Source organism: Lichenostomus cassidix, chromosome 1, assembly GCF_008360975.1.
Source record: "Lichenostomus cassidix isolate B80296 chromosome 1, HeHo_3.0, whole genome shotgun sequence".
Lineage (NCBI taxonomy): Eukaryota > Metazoa > Chordata > Aves > Passeriformes > Meliphagidae > Lichenostomus > Lichenostomus cassidix.
This window is the reverse complement of record NC_139479.1, coordinates 4400052-4421326: the sequence shown is the minus strand read 5'-3', so window position 1 is coordinate 4421326 and position 21275 is coordinate 4400052. Positions and strand designations below refer to the sequence as shown.

The 21275-nt window shown below is 41.5% G+C and overlaps 1 protein-coding gene and 1 long non-coding RNA gene across 3 annotated transcripts; one reads left to right on the top strand and one right to left on the bottom strand.

Moving 5' to 3' along the window:
- Nucleotides 1–1599: 1599 nt before the first annotated feature.
- Nucleotides 1600–5637, bottom strand: LOC146444102 (uncharacterized). Its single transcript, XR_014850283.1, has 3 exons — nt 5426–5637; nt 3103–3272; nt 1600–1909 (listed from the first exon to the last, which is right to left on the bottom strand). It is a non-coding gene; the product is annotated as an uncharacterized LOC146444102 (long non-coding RNA).
- A 3536-nt stretch (nt 5638–9173) lies between these two features.
- Nucleotides 9174–15920, top strand: RSPH1 (radial spoke head component 1). Of its 2 annotated transcripts, none has more exons than XM_085043315.1 (8): nt 9174–9295; nt 9651–9764; nt 9878–9983; nt 10965–11055; nt 11291–11426; nt 11692–11763; nt 13253–13354; nt 15747–15920. In XM_085043315.1, the coding sequence occupies exons 1-8, from the start codon at nt 9236–9238 to the stop codon at nt 15747–15749; spliced, it is 684 nt and encodes a 227-aa protein (XP_084899441.1). In that variant the 5' UTR covers nt 9174–9235; the 3' UTR covers nt 15750–15920. The 2 variants fall into 2 exon arrangements, with proteins under 2 accessions (XP_084899441.1, XP_084899362.1); XM_085043236.1 differs by having other exon boundaries at nt 13253–13403.
- The last annotated feature ends 5355 nt before the right edge of the window (nt 15921–21275 follow it).

Genomic DNA, 21275 nt, shown 5'->3' with positions numbered 1-21275 from the left:
GTCCTGCCAGCGAGGGAAAAGCTGCTCCCTTGTGCCTGCTGTCCCCATCTGTCACCCCAGCAGGGTGACACGCTTCCACTCCAGGTGTTCCAGAGTGGTGGCCTGACCCCTCTGCACTGCCCACCATCGACAGGGGCATCCCCAGGCTGGGCAGGTGTGCACAGGTGCTTCACTGCAGCACTGTCAGACATACATGAAGGTGTTCCAGATGCCAAATGTTCACAGATCACACAGCAGGTCATCTGAAAGCTGAGGGAAACATTCAGCAGTGCTTCATTAAAAAAGAGTGTATTTATTTTAGTTGTCTCCTGGTTTCCTGATCCTGCAGCGTGTTTCAAAAACCATAAATATATAGAGATATATAGATATACTCAGTTTAAATAAATGCACACTTCCTGCTGCAGGTGTATTTCTTCATCATGGCCACCTCACCAGTGCAAAAAAAGCCTGCACTATTTTCTTCATCCAAGACTGAATAGCTGCTAATCTTACCTCATGCAAGTTTAAGTTTACCTTTGAGTAAGGAGAACTCTGTCCCTTGCAGAGCACCCCGTGCCTGGCACGAGCGACCCACTTAAGGCACTCACTGAAGTGTCCAATTTTGTTCTGTTTTGCCTCATCCTGAACTACCTGTGCTGGTAATATCAATAAAAGAAACTCTGACTCCCAGTGTGATGTTACTTAGGTCCCCCATGTCAAATACTTTGGCACGTGCTCAGCTTTGCTCCATGATCCCAGGGCATCTTTCCTTCACCTTCTCCCAGTCAGTAAAGGAGCCTTCCACCCTTATATTCAAATTTGCAGAACTGGGGTCTCAGAGTTGCACCTGAACCACTGCAAATGCAGGTGGGTGCTGTAAAATCTGCTGCTTTAAAGGTTGTTGGTGGCAGATGTTGATTGCATCTTTCTGGCTGAGATTTGTAAGTAGTGAATCAAAGGTTAAAAAAAATCATTCCCCCAAATGCTACAAATGTCCTACTTGGAAAGCTAATGCACTGCTCTTGCTTATCACCAATCTTATCTTCTGAAGAGGTGATTTGCATGAATCATGTGGCTGCACTTTTGAACCAGCACCAGAAGAAAATCAGGCACTGTCTATTCTGACTGGTGCACAGACACACACACAAGAAAAAAGATTTGTCTTTTTGCAGCAGAAAAGGTCAGACACATCACAGTGCATTTGTATACATGGTTAACCATCCCAAATTATCACAACATCTATTCATCATCATGTGGAATACTCATTTTTTTTTAATTGCTGTTGCCGTGGCCCTTTTAAAATTCCTCAAAGAATTTAACCTTGTTTGAGCATCTTACTATTCTCAGTTACAAGCAGCTTGCAAAAAGCACGAGCCAAACAACCCAGAAAACCCTGATATTTTTCCCACTTAAAGTAGAAACTGCATCTCCCATTCAAATAAATATTTCCTGTAATCCATTCCTCTGGCATCACTGAAACCTGCTGGCTGCCACACTTGGCACAGCTGCTGTCTCTGCTGTGCCAGTGTGGGTCACCAGCAGCTACAATTGCCAGAAGCCATCAAAAAAGCAGGAATACAGGGAAAAGGAGCAGCAGGAGCTGGTGCTGCTGGTTGCACAATAGCCTGCTGGTGTAGAGCATCAAAGTGGGGCCAGAGGTCGGGCAGAGATAAAAGGTGATTTACAGCCAGGAGTAGGTGCTTAAAAAACCAGAACATACACACACACATTTTAAAATAACGTGTAATCTAGAGGCTCAAAGGAAAACAAATAGAAATCACACTTTGTCAGTTGCTTTCCAGAAGGAAACACAAATTAAGGATTTGGTCCAGTAAATTGTTGTGTTGGGTAGAAAGTGTGGCAGCGGTTTGGCTTTTTAAGCCTCTGGCAATGTTCATACCAGAGGAAATAGAAAAGGACGAGTTCTTGTCTGCAAAAGCAAACAGAAGTAAAGGTGTATGCATTAGCAGATGCTTATATATGCTTCTGAGTGTGGTTCTCTCAAAAAAGATAATCTAATTTCCTGGTTGACAGTTAAATTTTACTGTCACAAGTGGTGCTCTGAACTCGGCAAGTCCAGACAAACCAACACAGTTTGAAGTCAGTGGATGTCAGCGTCATCTTTCCTTCACTGAATAGGTGATGCTGGCTGAGCAGAGGTCTGGATGCCAACTATTACCTCCCTTAGCTGATTAAAATATTTATTTTCCTTCCAGTAAATTATACCAAAAATTATCTTTTATGATTTGTAATTGCACAGATGAAAAAGACTAATGCGTTTGGCCACAGAGTAATTGCTTTGTCTTACAGGAACAGAAAAATTCATAACTTATTTACATAATAATGGGCTATTAAATAGTGTTTTACTATCTAAAAATCGATATTTACTTGGACTTTATTCCCCATGATAGCAGGATTCTCAGGACTGATATAATCACTGCTTTTGGTTGCCTTTATTAGTTTCACACTCGTTGTTTTCCCAACAGAGCAGCTGGATTATTGTATAAGCAATTCACATCAGCATTGGATGCAATCCAAATATAACCTGCCATCAAGCCTTAGCAGACAAAAAATAATATCCAAAAGAACCAAAAAAAGAAAGGCTTGAAGGCTGTGCCTGTGTGTTTGGGAGTAGATGGGCACTTGGAGGGGCTGGAAACTGTTGAGCTGAGTTAGTACATTATGTCCTGCCCGTTGAGGAGAAATTTTTAGTGCTGGCTCAGTGCCACACTAATATGACCACAGAATTTCCACACTGGTACTTTCATTGCACATATCTTGCTGGAAAGCCAGTGAGAATCACCAGCTGGTAGCTTTAGGAAAAGAGACCAGCAGAAAAGACCACTGGACCAGCACAGGTTTTCCCCAGGAAGAGCAGGGCAGTACCTGAGTACTAAAGGTTACTCATGAAGAAAACACCCCAAAACATGTGGAACATGGAGAGGGAAGAGCAGTGAAACTGCCTCCAGGCTGCCTACATAAAGATAGACATTGATCAGCCTGCAGGAGACATTTAGAAATAATGGCATTTATTTGAAACCTGTGAGTTGGCTATCAGACTCTGCCTGCTCTGACTCTCCCCAGGGCTTTCCAGAGGGCTGGAGAGTGGGATGGTTAAATCACCTCATGCTGTCTGAGGAAAGAGCTGTTTAAAAAGTGGCTGTAGCAGCAGGGGTGTGTTTTGGGGTGGGATTTGCTGAAGGGAGTCCTGGGCAGAGCTGTTGCTCGTGGGATCAGTGGCTCCTGTAGCAGGGATGGAGGTTCCCTGGAGCACCTCTCACACCTTCAGCCACCTGCTCACAGAAAAATGAACAACAATGTTCTGGGGATGCAGAATTCAAAAAACAAAACCAAAACCAACCAACCAACCAACCAAAAAAAACAAACAAAAAAACCCCCAAAACCAAAATCCAAAAAACGAAGAAATAAACAAAAATGAACCAACCAAAAAAAACCCAACCCAAAACCAAAAATCAGCAAAACCAGAAACAAAACCAAAAGACAACCAGGCCGTATTACTATAGATGGAATCTGTGAAATAATATGCAACCATCCTCCACTACAAAATAGAAATCTATTTTGAGGAACTTATCTTGAGGAATTTAATTCTGCTTCCAGCAGGAAATGGGATAGTTTCCCTTGTTATTTTGCCATTATTTCTACTCTTAAATTTCCTGGAGAACTGGGTGGAAGTGCAAGATATGGCTACAAAAAATTATTGAGGAGTAAACAGAGTGAATTAGGCAGGTAGGCTTCTGACAGTTTTCCTTTCTCCTTGCTTGCAGACTTGATCACTGGAGGGTAGTTATATGAGAAGGGAGGACTGAGGCATATTGTAGTAGAAATCAAATACCAGAAGCATGCTAAAATAAAAAGCAGACCAGAGCAGAGAGCTTGCACTAAAGCAATTGCCTTGCAAGTCTTGAATAAGAAGATGCAGTACAAAGGTGTTTGAGCTGGCAGAAATGAGGAGGCACCAAATTAGTCCCACCTACCTCAATTATTTCATTATTTTCCATTGAATTAATTTTTAATTACCAGGTTAGGACTTCAGGGGGTATAGACAAAAGGATTGGGCTGCTGGAGCTTTATGTCGTTACCAGCTCTGCCTGAATACAGAGGCTTAGGCTTGGGGTTTTATTTAATGGAAAAAAAAAAAACTTCCAAAGAAAAGTAGAGAAAAATGTAGTATTGATGCTGCTTTATTCTTACAGTGACCATAAGATTTTTTTTTTATCTCATGTATGCCGACTGCTTTCTAGGTATCACTGGTAAACTTGATTGTCACCAAAGTCTTGAAAAAATACATCAACAACTGCCTAAATGGAACCAAAGTGACTTCTGTTTGTCCCTGTGGCACTTTAGTGGGAAGGGAGACCCCTTAGGTAAAAGGGAAAACCTGAATATTTTCCCAGATGTCTGAAGAATGGAATGCAGCCTGTACTTCAAATTGAGCAGTGAGGTCAGAGAAATGGAGGCAGGATATAAATACAGCAGAACACTTTCCCTTGGATAATCTGGAGGGAGCTGAAAGGTCATATTTAGCCAAGAGACAAAAAAAGCATTATCTGTATTTCAAGAATGGCTTTCACACAAACTTAGCTTTTTGAATCATCTTGCCTTCAGGATATCCAATGTTAATTGTACTTGGAGGAGGTAGTTGTAAACTGAGTGGCTAGAAAGGTCATTTGCTTGGTTTTTTGACTTAGTTATGAGCACAAAAAGAGGCTATCTTCACTTGGCATACACACAGAGTAAGCAGATTTCATTTTGCCAGTAAAGAGCTTAAAAAGAGCTGTGTGGAGAGAAGTTCCCCTTTTGCAAAGGATTTTGACATTTCAGAATCTTGCTTAATTCTGAACTGGATGAAAACAACTAAATAGATGGAAGTTGGTGACAGTAAATTCCACTTTGTCCACTGTTTGTTCCCATAATCTCAGAAAATATTTAAAGTGTTTCTGATGATATTGCAGAATATTAAAACGACCTGAAATGTGTATTCCCAAACAAGAACTCCCTTAGGATATTATTTCAATTCCCTAATCCCACATTTTCCCTCCGAAAGGCTGGTGAAAACAACCTGGTTTATATTTAAGTTTCAGGAGGAACAGAGCTGATTTCATTAAGTTTTTCCTGCCCACTCCTGTTTACACTTTGCTAGTCAATGTTACCAGCCATGCATTACACTTTTATAAGGAAAAAGATATAAATTACTGTCTACTAAGAGATAACAAAATATTTCCTTGCAGATTTCTGTTCTTTAAAGTCTTGTCAAAAGACATAATCCTGCCCAGGTCTGCCCTACCAAGAGCAGTGAAGGATCACTTGCATCTCCAATCGAGCCCAGAGAAAAACTCACACTGACTCGAGTGCCAAGGACTGGCTGTCCCAGAGCAACCAACTCTGTCAGTAAGGACTGAGTAATCATTCAAGTGAGGAAACCAACCTGTGAGTCAGGCAGATTATCTCCACCCGTCCTGTTAATTTTGATGGCAGAAGATGAAAAGGCAATTTCCTGGAGCTGCATTGCTGGCAGGATGGAGAGAAGCTGGCTCACAGAGGCATTGCCCCTGGAAGAAGGTGCCATGCTAGGACAGGGGCAGAGAGCAGTGAGCTCCTGGAGGGCAGGAATTCCAAAGTGCACTGAGTGGGAATTCAGCAGCGTGCTGCCTTTACCACATCACAGGCCATGTGTGCACCCTGCTGTATTTTCATCACCCCTTGGAAGAAAGACACTGATGGAGACAGAGAGGTCAACAAATCGTCCTGTCATTTGTAATGTTCACTGTGCAATGTGTGTTTTCAGAGCTTGGTTAGTGCTGGAAGGAGGCATTTGTACTCTATACAGGCCTAGCAGAGCAGCATTTTCCCTGCAAAGCCCCTGTACTGCCAAAATGCTCCCCTTCCTGACAGAGGGTGAAGTCCAAGGAGAGACAAGAGCATAGCTGGCCTTAAAAGTGCTTTTTGGCCATTTCTCTCTGCAGAGGAGCTCACTGGTTAAAATCAAAGTGAGGACCTGCAAGGCAGGATAAAAGGACATCCAGGGCTGTCCTCTCCTGCAGGAGACACCTTCTGGGGTCTTGTTCCCAGCAGCATTTTGCTTCCCTATGGAATTTTCTTTCTCTGTTTTTAAGCACCTCTGGCAGCAATGGCTTTGGGCTTTAGTGGAGCTCTGGCTCCCTGTGGGGCTTCTGTCAAACTCCAACCAGGAACTTCCCCAGGGCCACTCAGCTGTGGCACCTTCTGCTGTCCCTGCCAGGGTGACTGGCAGTTGGTGCTGGCAGCTGCCAGCTCAGCCAGCAGCAAGGGCAGAGCAGATCTCAACACAAATGACCCTCTCGGGACTTTGGAGAAATGAAATTTGTATACAAGATCAGCAGGACCTTAACAATATTTATGGTATCATGTTGGCCCTCTGATGGAAAAGGGAAAAGAACAGGAAAATAAGGATAATAGCTGCACTCCTTTCAACAGTGGCATACGTGAACCTTAAGTTTCATCTGAAATTGAATCACACCCAAATTCAACTGGAAGACAAGAAAATACATGATAAATTCTTCTAGTCATTACTTATAACTATCCTTATAAGCTGAAGTTGTGCTCACAACACAGTTTCAAGGTATAGAAAACTTTAAATGATGCCTCCCTCATTTAAATAAAACGATCCTGACATACAGACATTTATTCTATCTGCCACTGCTGGGTGCTGAAGAGTTTAACTTTTATAAAGAGACAGTTCTTAGCTGCTTCCCTAGAAAACTGAGCTATTGCTCCTTCAGACCCTTTTGCTCCTTCAGAACTCTGAAACAATAAGCAAGAGCAGTTAATGATCGTTATTAGTGGCTGTCCAGGAGAGTGACTCTGATGTCTTGTCAGTGCTTCCTGTTTGTGTCACAGCTGTTCCTTGAGCCATGTCACCTTCCAGGCCAAAAGACACGTCTGGTTATTTCTGTCATCAAGCTTTACAGGGAGCACCTCCCTATGCATTCCAAACGTAAATTCCCTTATCACTCTGAGCCGCAGTGTCTGCTTAGGATGAATATGCCACTCACAGACCAAGTGAGCAGTTTTATAATTAGCGACATTACCTCATCGTAGATAAAAGAATGTAGCCAATCTTAGGTGCAAGGAGAAACAGAGGCATCATCCAGAGTAAAAAAGAAGGAGCTGCACAGACTGTGCTTCAGATAATGTGCACTGATGTCAGTTCTGCAGGGGCTGAGCAGTCAGAGCAGTAGTTTGCATATTCTGCAATTGCTGATTAACAGTACATTATGCAAATTAGGCTTTCCTAGTCAAATGCTGGGAATGTGCAGGAAAGAGAAATAACCATACAGTTTTGAGGCAATAAATATATAGCTTCTTAATGCTCTAGCCAGCTAACAAAATTTAATTTCCGTGTTCTTGACTATTTCAAAGGGAAAGTGCTCTCAAATTAGTAACTGGATGTTAACTCAGAAGCCTGGAGGTATTTAGCAATAGTCTCTTCCTTTTTCATCTTTATGCAACTGAAAACAAAAAGACACTTGCCTCAGAAGGGATACCTTATTACTATTCATTTGTTATCTAAACACTGGGTGTTTAGATTCCTGCTTTTGAAAAGGAAGAAACTTGCCTGAATATGGTGTATCTTTGCATAGCAATGACCCTGTTTTTCTTCTGGTTTGGGTGGTGAAGCTTTGATTTAGGGCATAAGGTGACCTCCACCACATTTTCCAGCCACTTGCCAATCCTGCCTACCTCAGAATCATCACCTGCTCTGCCCAGTGCTTGTCTAGCTCACTGCTTTTCACCAGTCATATCCTTGCTTGGCTCCTCTTGTGAATCCTTGGCCATTAAATTACTGTGCAGGGTGCCCAAAAATAAAAGAACCTAGGTGAAGGAATGGTTTAAAATCTAAAATGTTTTCAGGCCAGAGCAGCTGAATTACTGGGAGCTCTCAGAAGGCTGAGGGGTCTCAGGTCACATCCCAGATGTCACCAGTTTCAACACACAAAAGGCACTGGCTGGGAAAAGCTGAGGGGAAGAGGCAGAGGGTTGGAGTGACCTTTGGAGATCAACCAATCCAACCCCCTGCCACCCAGAGCAGGTGACACAGGAATGTGCTCAGGTGGCTTTGGAATGTCTCCAGAGAGGGAACATTGCGTCCAACCAGGGCAGCTGTTCCAGAGCTCTGCACCCTCCATGGAGAGATGTTCTTCCTCACGTTGAGGTGGAACTTCTTGTGATTTATTTTATGGCCATTGCTCCTCACCCTGATGCTGGGCACCACCCAGGAAGAGTGTGGCACTTTTACCAAACAAGTTGTAGTTGTTTTAAAAGGAGCCTGTGCAGAAGTGGAGAGAAAATTTTGAGAAGAGCTTTAATCCATGAAATAGGTGATGGTTTATGGACAAGCTCTGGGTCCATGTGTTAGAAAAACAAACTAGAAGTTTAGGACTTGGCATACTTTAGTGCTCTCGAACCTGGAAGAGGAAGTTAACAAAGCCTGGGAGAGAAATTTATTCTTGAGAACTGAACAGAATTTATAAACCACCACATTACACAAAGCAGAGGTGCCCCATCTGGGAAAAAGATGATAAAAAGACTGAAAAATGCAGAATAATTAGCATGAGAAGTGAGAAGTCACTAACACATAGAAGATAAAATATTAATTAATGAGAATGACATACATTGTAAGCCAATGAACACTTATCTCTTTGCTGAAATGTATAAAGAGTCAAAAATTTGATGACTGACATGCACGTTCTGGGGAGCTATCCGCATGTTCCTTCAGCACTGGGGGAACAACTAATTCATATTAAATCATTTATTTATTATTTGTTTATATTTATTATAAATAATATAAATATTGTACATATAATTATACACATTATACACAATTATACATATATTTTCTAGAATATGTATTTTCTAGATCATATATTTTCTAGATTTTGTATTGTTATGTTATATTATGTAGTATGTAGTATATAGTATATAGTATATGTTATGTAGTATATAATATATATAATTACTTGTACAATAGAAATTATAGAAATAATTATAATTTTAATAATTATTTAATATTAATTAACAACTAACTAATCTCGGCTTTCTACCAAGCAGGTTGGACAGTTCCTTTCCACATTGTGAGCTCTGTGTCTCCGCGCTCAGGGTCAGTCCAGCCCCGCCGGGCTCTCTCTCTCCCTCTCCCTCTCTCTCTCCCCCTCTCTGTCTCTGTCTCGGTTGTCACAGCGACGGCGACGCCGCAGCCATGTCGGACGCCGACTCCGACGAGGGCTCCGAGGCCGGGGAGGGCCAGAGAGGCATCGGGGTCGGCGGGGGCCCGGGGAGGAGCGGGCGGGCAGCGGGGAATGGATGGGGAACAGGGAACATCCCCGGGGATGAGGCGCTGGGTGCCCCGGGCTGTGCCGGGGGAGATCCCCTGGGCAGCCCCGGGCACGGCGCTCTCGGGGTGCGGCTGTGCCATTCCAGCTGGGAGCTGCCCGGCTCTTTCCCTGGGTTTCAAACATCGCATCCGCGCCTTCCAGCTGGGTGCCATAAGCCTGGGGGTGCCAGGGTGTGACTGAAGCCGAGCTGGAGCGGCTTGCCTCAAACACCGGTTTGCCCGTGTCTGCTGAGGTTGGGTTCAGTCAGCCCTTAGAGCATTTCCCCTCCGTGTTTTTCAGGAGTATGACGGCGATCGCAATTCCGAAGGGGAGCGGCATGGATTTGGGAAGGCGGTGCTGCCCAATGGTGACACCTACGAAGGGGACTACGAGCGTGGTTTGAGGAATGGACGTGTAAGACACAAACCCTGGTTGTGGTTTTGCTTCCACAGTTCTGTTATTTGGGTACTTTATTGAACCAAGGGTGAGAACTGACAGGTGGTTCATCTGTGCCGAATGTGTTTCAGGGGACCTACAGGTTTAAAAACGGGGCTCTCTACACCGGGAACTATCATCAAAACAAAAAGCATGGCAAAGGTGTTTTTTTTTATCCCGATGGATCAAAATATGCAGGTAAAGCACTGAACACAGTTGCGAGGATTTCTGTAGCGAAAAGGACACATTCCCCCCTCATTCTTCTTCCCTCCCCCCAAAAAAGAGATAGTGAATTGGAGACTGTCTTTTTTTAAGAAGATACATTTGCTACAAGATACTTTCATCTTACTCCTTTTTTAGTAATAGTTCTGAGAATCTTTGTGTTTATTTATGGGGATTTATGTTGGGATATTTATCAGCTCTATCTCTAAAAAAATAGGCTGCTTATTAGAGCACCTTCTCAGAGCTTGGGACACCTCTGGAGTTTGAAGAAATTGAAATTCAGAGTTTTCCTGCTTGCTGGAGAGTACCTGAAACACTCAGAATATCAGTTAAGCTTCAAGAGACAGTATTTCCCCCTCCCCTTTCTAAGCTAAGAAAGAAAAGATGTTCACATTGTGAGGGCTAAAAGCTGAGAACAAAAAGAACACCCCAATCTTGCCTTGCAGGAACATATGCAGTGTGATTTTTTTTAAAGTTTGAATAGAAGAATAATTAAGACACACAATCTAACATCCTTCTGAGTGTAGGTGCTCCATGACTGACATGACAACTTTAGCAAATGAGTCAAATTAAAGTAATTTCTCTTTAAATTTATGTGGAAATGTCACATTATCTAATGCAACTGTAGTACATTACTCAATTTAAAGGTAGAGCTGGGTTGTTATGTGTTCATAATGGTAATAAAGAGTGATAATGGAGACAGATAATGATGGAAAAATGGAAGGGGAGGTCAGGCAGCAGCATAAATACATGTGGAGAGGAGCAGATTGATGAAAAAAGAGCAAAGGATTCTGCTTTAGAGTGAGGAGTGATGTAAAGAATAGTGAGGAATCCCAATGGTGTCATAGCTTTCTTTTCCTTCTTTAATAATTGTAGGATAACTTTACAAACTGGCCACTATATCTCACAGTGAAATAAACCTTATCTAATGCTGCTTTTATTATTTTGTCATTAAAGGAGACTGGGAGAATGACCAGAGACAGGGCCAGGGAGAATATCTGTATGCAAATGGAGACATCTATACTGGAGAATGGTGTAACAACAAGAGGTTTGTTTCATTCTCACAGGGATGTTTCAAGTCACCCAATGGCATTCAAATGCAAAGATTATTTTCAGAGCATGTCTGACTGCAGCAAATGAAGTCCAGGGGTGACCTTGGCAATTTAGTCCAGCTTGAGTGATTTCAGCTGCTTAATTAATACGGTTTTAATACCTTAAATATAACAACATCCTAAATTCTTAATACTCAGTGATATAAAACAAAATTATTATTTTCTCCTTAGGCACGGGCAAGGCACATATGTCTATAAAGACACAGGATCTAAGTATGTAGGTCATTGGGTAAATGGAGTCCAGGAAGGACCAGCTGAACTTATCCACCTAAACCACAGATTTGTGGGCAGGTTTGTCAATGGAAAGGTGAGTGTGCAGGAACACTTTCTATTCATCTGGACAGTTAGCATGGAATTGCCTTAATATGACCTATTTCCACTTAAAATAAGTAGCTAGGCTTCTGATCTTTTGTAGTACTTTTTGTACCATAAGTGTAACACATGAAAATGAATTAATCTGTAGGACACAATGCCAAGTTTGTATGGAATTTGTAGTAAAGGATATTTTACATTTCTGTGCTTAGAATGGATTAACTGTTCAGTTCTGCTGATGTTTTTGTGTCTTTATGCAGCCTTTAGGTCGTGCCAAATTCATCTTTGATATTGGATGTGAGCAGCATGGTGAATACATAGAACCAGTGCAGGTAAAAGAAATAGTGCAAGTTGTAGTGAGTATCAGAGAACTCAGTAAGTCAGCTTTATTGTTGAGGAATATATGAAATGCCTTATAGGCAGTGATGTTAAATTGGATCTTAGGAGTCAAAAAGGGTGGAAACCTGTGCATTCTTAAGAGCTAAATGATGTTTCATTTTGCTTTTTTTTTTAACATTCTCTACTGTGTACCCTTTGAAAAGTACAAGATGTGATTTTGCACTGATTACAGACAGGAATCCTTTCCGCTTAAAAGGAATCAGAACCTTCCCCCAACATTTGAAGTTTCAAAGCACAGTGGAATACAGATATATTTGCACATTCAGCCTCTAATGCATTTTCTTTTGAGCATCAGGAAACAATGAACAATATTTCTTGCATTTCTGAACTGCTTGGTGCTATATGTACAAATGATAATTTCCAGCAGATTTATGATTGGGAAATATGTCCTATTTTTGTCCTGGTCCTTTTGGAGCTTAATATCCATGGCTTCTAATAATTAATAGAGAGTGGCTTGGATCAAAGTCTGTTTTCCCTTTTCCTTTATGCATGAGTGTTTTGCAATGTTTCTGATTTATATGGTGCAAAAATAGCTACAGAAGTAAGAAATACATTTTAGTGTTACTGTTTGATTTCAAGAAAAATTGCCACTTTTTAGCTTAGTTTGCTGCCTCTGCTGTCTGTCACATTAGTTCTCATTACACACTCTGAAAATTCTCTGATGCAGCAATCATTTCTGAAAGATAAAATAATAATAATCCAAATCCTATCAATTGTGATACAGATTTGCAAAGCTTGGAGACTGTTTTGCCTTTTTAAATTTTTTCTAAAGACAAGAGATCCTCAAATTAGGTATCAGATTCATAGGCATATCCAAAGTACTTTGTATTTCCTTAGTTCAGTTGGGAATTCGTGGATGAGCTTTGTAAAGCAAGGGACAGCGCTGTCACTTAAATAAGATTAAATTTTCCCCTTTTGCTTTAATTGAAGTAATTGCAGAACAAAGCCCATTAAAAAAACAGGAAAATTAGCTAACAATACAGGTAACAATTCAATTGCTACGATTCCTCCATATCTGGAGAAAAAGCATGATTATTTTAAATGTTAAAAATTTTCTTAAAATTTCTAAACCATAGGTTTTGTGCACTACCTTATTGCTTCCTAGATCCTTTCAAAGGCCCTCCCTAGGCAAAAATTGAGGCAGAAACAGCTGTTTTTCAGTCTGTTTCTGTGTGAGACAGACAGTGCAGCATCTACCAGACAGAGCATTGGATATCAATCATCAGTAACAGTCAAGTGACTTCATCAAAGTTCAAAGTGTAGTTTTTCTCCAAAATTTGTAGCTGCTGAAGTTCCTCCACCTGTAAATATTTTGAAGCTCATTGCCATTTTGATCTCAGATAAGGAGGTTTTATAGGCTAAGCCATCATCTTAGTTACTCTCTGTAGGATGAGGTACTGGATTTCATGAGCTCTCTTCTAGGAAAAAGAGGAGGATGAAGAGGAGGAAACTCCAGTACCTGTTGAACCCCAATGGAAAGCGTCAGAAATTACTACATTAACATCCTGGTCTCCCCATGATGAGGTGAGAGAAGCAGCAGAGACAGCAGGAGAAGAGTGGAAAATTCCATCAGGTATAGGTTTGTTCTGGAAAGATCTGGAAGCTCCATGGTTTGACTATGGTGACCATGGTTTTACAGGTTTGGTACCAAGTGGTGTGAGAGGGTTTTTGTGTTTTGTTTTGGTTTTCCTATGATTTTCCGTGTATTGAATATTCAGAACTTCCAAGTCCATGCATAAACTGCATAATATGTATGTATCTGTTTTATTTCACATAGTATGAGATACAGCTTTCTTGGGAAGCCTGTAAGTCATTTTAGTCTATATGATGGCTTATTATACAAACTTGACTATAAATAGAGAAGATTTTGTGGGATTTCTCATGTGAACAACAACTGCAGCCTTCAGTAGGATCTGACAGCTATTACATGAAAACAAAGGCTGAATGCAAATTTGTGAAACTGGTTTTCTTTGGTATTTCTAATTTCTCATATTTCAGTCACTGAGGAAGGTGGGGAGGTGATAAGCCAGCAAGTGATAATGGAGGGGGAGGTGAGGGAGGAAGAGAGGAAGAAATAAATGAAGGTATGGAGGATCAAGGTGAGGAATGGGGCATGTGTGCTCATTCTTTAATTAGCAGTCAGGGTTTGAAATGGTGGATGTCAATCAGCTGAAGCCGTGCTGCTGCTGGGAGACCATGGGAATCTCTACCTTTCATAAGGAGGGCAGTCCTCTGGAGAGGTAAACCATGAAAAGTCAAATTCACATACTGCAGCTGTACAAATTAAAAGAGACACTTCTGTGCATGTACAGCTGACAGCATTTGCACACCTGAATTGGTAAGAGATTGCATTTCCAAACTGTTGGGCTTTGGTTTTTTTTTTTTTACTAAAATGAGAGACAATGTCAGACCCTGGAAAGTTCAAGGAGTTTTGAGCACTTCACTTTTCTCTAATGAATGCAACTGTGTATTCTTAATTCTCTCAATTGTAGTTCAAAAGCAGGCAAAACAAATACAAAGAAACAAATTTTAGGTGGTGTTGTGCATTATGGTTTGAATATTCCCTGGTTGGTTTGTTTCTCCTACAAACCAAAGACATTTGAAATTCAGATGCTCAGGTTTTCTCCAGGCAGTTCAGAAGCCTGCTTTAAGTACAGAATTACAAGAAGCAGCAGGGATGCATCCATTTTTACTCATGTTTAGTTTATAGGCCTCCACCCAATTGTGTTGTTTGTATTTATTCTTAAAATTTACAAGCTTGCCTATCTGATGTGTGAAAATATCAGATAAATGTATCCATTTGTAGTCAGTCCATTTTACAATAAACCCAAGCATTTTACAATAAATTTATTTTTACAATAAATCCATTTTACAATAAACCACTGTCTTTCAGGATTAGAAAATCTCTTAAACCATATGAAAATGCCTGGAGGTATACACTAGCCATTTAGGTCAGCTCTTGCAGTTTTCTTAGTTTATTTGCTGTCAATTTTCACCTCTGAAGGTGCTCTCCAGCTTCAGGGCAGAGCAGGCAGCTGGCTGACCTGATCTGTAGGACTGACAGCTTAGAGGATCCCTGGGCTTGGGTCAAATCCAGCAGAAATCTCAGCAGGTTGTAGCTCTCTTTTGGATTTGGCAAAAGTGCATTGAGCCTGGTTTATCTCAAAGATCCTTGGACTCAAAGAACCATTTGGACTGAACTTGATTCTAATAAATTTCCTGGCCCACCACAACAAAGCAGTTCTGTTTTTCCCCGTGGCTTTTGTAGAGTGATTTTGAGAACAAATGAGCCCAGGTATCTGTCAGGTATAGCACAGAGGGAGATGCCAATGCCTGAAAACATAGGAAAGTGATAGATGTTCTCAAAGTTCCTTCCAACTCTTTATTTCCAGAATCAAAGAGTTGGATGATTTTAAACATTTTTTCAGCACAGATTTCCATCCATAATTTATGATGCAACGTATTTTTCCCCTTGTCTTTTTGTTTAGCAAGATAAAGCTATAGAAAGAGGGAATTATTTGAAGAAAATACGCATTCTGTGAAGAGCAGATGTAACAAAATCTGTTTTCTTGCAGCCTGGTATTCCCTGCCCCTTTACCATCATTCTTTTTCCACACAGAAATTCCATCCTATTTCTGCATTCCTTATGATATCATCTAACTAGGAGACGTTCTTTGGCTGTTGCAGAGTTACATATGGGCTGGCTGGCAGTCAGTGTGGGTGTACTGAGTCTGTCTGCCAGCTGACAAACAATGTAAACTACTTAAATTCAAGTATTGGCATTGAAAGCTAGGGGGTGAGGAGGACTGAGATGGACAGCTGAGTCCTAGAGTCATGTTTTAGGTTGCTGGGATTATTTTCCAGTGTTTTATAATGAAATTCATCTCTATACCCTGTCTTTCCTTCTACTCCATAGTAATTACTGAATTAGGAGGATGAACCGGAGGAAACAAAGGAATTGAATACAACTAAAGGAAAAGACCCAAAAAAAAGAAATTTCACCGTAGCTGATTTAGTGTTGTGAGCCTGCAATATTTTTATTTGTAAAAGGTTGAGTTAGATGTTTCAAATAAACATTTCTATCACCGTTCTCTCTGGAATGTGTGTCTTTGGACCTTTTATAATCTCAGAGTCTCACAGCAACTTTGTTTATTCCATGTGACCAGTAATCAGGTGTTGAATTCAGTGTGGAATTATTCTGGATTATTCTGCATTCATGAAGCCATGAAGCTTTGTCCTCACAACTTAATCTTCTCCTACTACTGGTAGTTGTTGTCTTTCTTGAGCCCTGCCTCTGGGCACAGAGACCTGGGGGTCTTGCTGGTGAAGGCAAAAGCAACACTGGGCTTTCCCAGCTCTTGCCATTTTCCCTGTCACTAGGCCACCATTCCAGGCCTACATTTTCCTTGTTTATTTTGCTGTTGTCCTTGCATCTGTAGAAGCTCTTCTTGTTGCCTGAAATCTTCCCTTGCCAGTTTGAACCCAAACGGACTTTTTTTATCCTAGCACACTGGTGCAGTGTTTTGTAATTCTCTCCAGTGACTGGGAGCTCTCTGAAGGGGAAGTCAGACCAGAGCCAGAATTGTCAGAAGCCGCAGGTGACAGCAATGAAGAGGATCTGCAGGAGGATGGGCAACAGATCACCATCCGCACCATCTGGGTCAACCCCAAGCTCCCCCAGCTCCTGCAGGACCCTGACAGCCCCTGGTGCTCCCTCAGCTCCCCAGCAGGGAGCCCAGGCCCTCGGGCAGCAGCCAGCTGTCCCTCAGAAGCCCCTGTCCCGCTTCAGGCGGGTGCTGCAGGCTCTGCTCAGCCTGTTCCGCTGCTCCTACCTGAGGGCTCAGCCGGACGAGTAGCCCTGCTGCCAGCGCCAGGCCAGCCCTGCAGGTGCAGCTGGCCAGGAGTCTGTCCGGTGTCCTGAGGGAGCCACACGGGCTGCCTTTGATGTCCAGGTGTCAGGGACATCAATTCCTTGTCGGGAGAATGGGCTGGCTAGGCTCAGGGCTTGAGAGGCACTAGTGATGTCAGAGCTCAGGGCAGGGGAACAAAGCCTGGGGAGAAGGAGCTCCTGCTCAGAGGAGACACCAAGGATGCAGCATTGACAGACCACAAGGACATTTGACAGAATTCCCCAGATGAGGAAGAAACTCATAAAGCCAACTCAGCAATTGTGCTGAAATTGGCTCTGACTGGGGAAAAGGTACTTCTGGCACAGGGAGACAATGACCACTGATTCCCAGCCCAGTGACCACAGAAACCCAGCAAGAAAAAAGGAAACTCTTCACAAGAAGAGACTGAGAACAGAGAAAGACTAGTTAGCATAAGAGGCAAGGGAATCTTTTAGCCAAGTGAAAAAAGAATACTAATTAAGATATTAAATTAGGATTTTAGTAAACAATAAAATAGAAGATTATTATAAAATATTCAAATAATAAAAAGGTTAATAAATAATCAAATTATCAATATATTAAATAAGAGAACCAAACAAATTGTAGCCAATTAATAGCAATACTAAAATGTATGCTAAAATGTTTGCTAAAATGTGTAAATATTGAGTAGTTTTATAGTCACTATGCTGGCTTTGTGGATTTGCCAGCCAGCACCTCTTTCTGTACAGAACTGTAAATAAAGGAAATACCTGAACTCTGTGTAGGGATTGGCTTCTTGCAGATGGGGTGAAAGAATCAGTTTGGGGGACAATGGCTTTGCCATGGACACATGAATAAAAGAATCTGCTTTTCCAGCCATGCTCACCTGTGCCTGGTCCATCTCAGGAGCCAGGCAGGTGCAGCAAAGCAGCTGAGATCTGAAACTCGATGGCTGCACTGTCACTGTGGCCAAGACAATCCCCAGGGCAGCCACGAGAGCCTCTCTGGGAAGAAGCAACAAATCACAGAGAGCTCCTCTCCGAGTCAGCTCCCCAAGTCCCTGTACCAAGAAGTTGTCCAGGTGTTTTGGGAATCTCCTGGAGCTGTTTGGAGCAGCTGTGTGGTGTTCCCAGTGAACACCCAGCAAGGTGAATTCCTCCACAAGGACAAGGGCGGCTGATTTGGAGGTGTCCCTTGGTTCCTTAAAGAAACATTTGTTGGTGTTGTCCCAGATGGGTAGCCAGGAGCAGCCTCCCACAATGATCATGCACAGTATTCTCTAACAGATGTCCAGAAGTATGGTCACTTTAGGTAAAGAAATGTCACTTTTGGATGAAGTAGTTTTGGTGCAGTATTCTGTGCTAAACTGGCATATGGGAGATGTTATATACTTTTCTTTCTATTCATTGTCTCTAGAAAATCTATTTTGAAGGCTCAGGATGTTAGATTTACTGCAGGTAAAAATCCCAACTAAGTAACCACGTGGGCTTTCTTATTCATGGCCAGACATGAGCCCAGCTCAGCTATGGAGAGGGTACATGGTCCTGTGGTTGCCCTTATTTTTGTGATCATGAGATGCAGCACTACTGAACATGCCACAACTTTCTCCTTTATTTTCCTGCCATCCTCCCACCCACTCCTGGGGATAGATGATTTTAGATTATATTAGAGCCTCTACCATCTCTCTTGAGGGATGCTCTTGAGTTAATTTCTGGTATGAACAAAACATCCATCTACTGGATATGATTACATGGAACAGTTGAATCTTCCAGTGCAGGAGCACTGTTACATTTCCTGATTTCTGTACAAGGTCACTGACTTTTTGAAACAAACCAAAAACCTGAACCCCTGACTGGAGCAATTGCTGTGTAAATATCTGTGGTTTGATGCAATTCTCCAGTCTGTGTTGTAAAGCTGTCAGATGTGCAAAGGGGTTAACCAAAATTCTGCTTGTGAATCTGTGATTCTGTGACCCCTGCATCATTTGTTTGTCCCTCAGTCCTTCCCCAGGGGCTCTTTGGTGCCATCACCAGCTGCAGCTCCAGACATTCCAGCCCCTCCAGGAAGGGCAGACCTTCTGCCATTCCCCTGCACTCACACAAATTACCAAAAGCTCTGCTTGCTCTGCTCCCATCTCCCAGTGGAAGAAGCATCCTTACAGAGCAGACAAAGCCCAGTTCAGCACTCCCTATCAGCAGGCAGATAAGTACTGAACATGCAGCTATTTTGAAATCAAAAACCTGTCAATCAGGAAGTGACTGATGGACACAGCAGCTGCAGAACCCTCCTAGAAGCTTCCAGAATCAAATGTCAAGATATAAATAGCAAATTAAAAGTACAGAGCAAGGCAGAGCTGCACAAAATGTCGTACAAGCACTAAATGCCATGGACAGATCTTTTTCTCTCTTTCTGTAGGTGAATAAAGCTACTCTGAAACTTTTTTCCCTGATGATTTGGAAGCAATACCTTAATTATTATTAATATCTGTCTGGTTTTAATTGGCTCTCTCACACTGTGGGAGTTTTGTTATGAATGTTGATGGGCCTAGAGCATGAGGTAGAGAATTGGCAGCCAGGAGCAGTTTGCTTTTGAAGTAAAACAATGAGTTTGGGCTCATTTGGGATGAGATATTGTACTGATATTGCTGAAAAAGGACTTACATTTCCTAATTTTTCACCTCAGAGCAAGAAATCAATATAAAATCTTTACCTTAGCAGAAAGAGGAAAAACATTTCAACAATTTCCTTTTCTCTACAACTCAGAATTCCAGCAAAACTGTATCTGAAAGTATGAAAGTTAGTGATAAAAATGGATTGAGAGAAAGTGGAGATAGGGAGACGAGTAATATGAAATAAATAGAGTTTATTACTTCTTCCTTGCAATTTTTCTGCTATCAGAAATATCGTAGTGAGAAAATTCTCATGCAATCTTTCCTCTCCTTTCTTACATTTTGTTTGCAATTTCTTGTCAAGAGATGTGACCCCAGTGAGCATTTTCAGATGGGTTCTCTTTTCCTCTTTTTGCTTTTATTGACAGAGTTGTGCTGCATTTCCATTATTACTGTAGCTAGATCAAAGCTAACTTGGTTTCCTAATGTTGTGGGGTTTTTTGTGGGTTTTTTTTAGTCTTTTCATAAGGAAATTAAGATCATTTGTTTACTTGCTACTTTTATTGTAGTCTACTGTAAATTTGAGGAATATCTGCACAACATATTTCCAAACTCACTTCCATTTTAATCTCATCTTCAAGTCAAGCTTCATTCTTGGATAGTTCAGATTACTTTTTTCCCTGCAGCACTGTTTGTTAGTACATGAGTGACCTCCAGTGGTATTCCTGAAAAAATAAAAAGCATCCTGTCTGGAATACAATCAAGGAAAGCCAAGAACATCAGGAAATCTCTAATGTGGTACAGGTTGCTCCTGAGATCAGGACTTGCTCCCTTTGGAGACCACTAGTGTTTTTGTTGGAGAAGTAAAAAAATCCACTCAACTGTTGTACTCCCCACCTGTGACTTATAATTGTGCAAAGTGAATACAAATATCTACTTCTCTGACTCAGCAGAATGGTGCATATTCCTTGCCCCAGTATTAGTGCTGGCACAAGGAAAAAGCTTGGGAAAAATCAGCATCACAACATTCATAGCATGCTTTATTTCACTTTTCAGAAGAATTTGACTCAAGTGTCTCTCCAAGCTCCTCTGCCTAAAAGTAGTCCCAAACATAATAGATTTTGATGTTACTATGCTCTCAAAAGGTATGGAAGGAGCATTGTTGCTAAAAACAAAGAATAAAAAAATTGCTGCTCTTCCTTCTCTTATCCTCAATCACACCAGACTGGATTTAGTAATGTAAATCTGAGGTTGTGTTTTCCCACAAGGGGTCACCACAGATCAGCTTCACTGCAGGTCTTCACGAAAAGAATTTCTGTTCTCACTTTTTAAGATCCAAAGATAACATTCAGATTCTCAAGGCAGTACTAGAAGTGTCTACTAAAGTACATAACTTTGTAATTAAATGGATCCAGTTAAAGAAAACTTCCATGGAGTAAAGAAACAACTAATTTTAGAAGCTGCATTAAAAACAAGCAAACAAACAACAAAACCCAATTAACTGGAAAAGGATTTCTTTTTTTTTTTGCTTACTACAAAAACAGCTTGGAAGCTTCCAAGGACATTTTCTTCATTTCACCTGTGTTTAGTGATTAGTCTCATGCTGTGTACACATCACATTAGGAATTCTCTCTCTCTCTCCTAAGCACCAGATTGTACAACCAAGAAACCTTGTATGTTACAGACATAATTTCAGTTCTGATCTAAAAACGTGTTAAGAGTTGAATCTGTGCTCACATGGGGTCCCAGGAAAGCCAGAAGCTGGGTCCTTGTGAATAGAAGAGCTTTTCCTTGCCCTTTCATTATTAAGACTGAGATAGTTTCAATGGGTTCCTGTGTGTGCTGCCTGTTCTTTCTGCTCATGTTCTTTCTGTTCAATTGAACTTAACAATTGCAGAAGTCTTTATAAGTTTAATGCAGTATTTTGTGGCTAAGTATTTGTCCTCACCTGCTTAGCACTGTGGTGTCT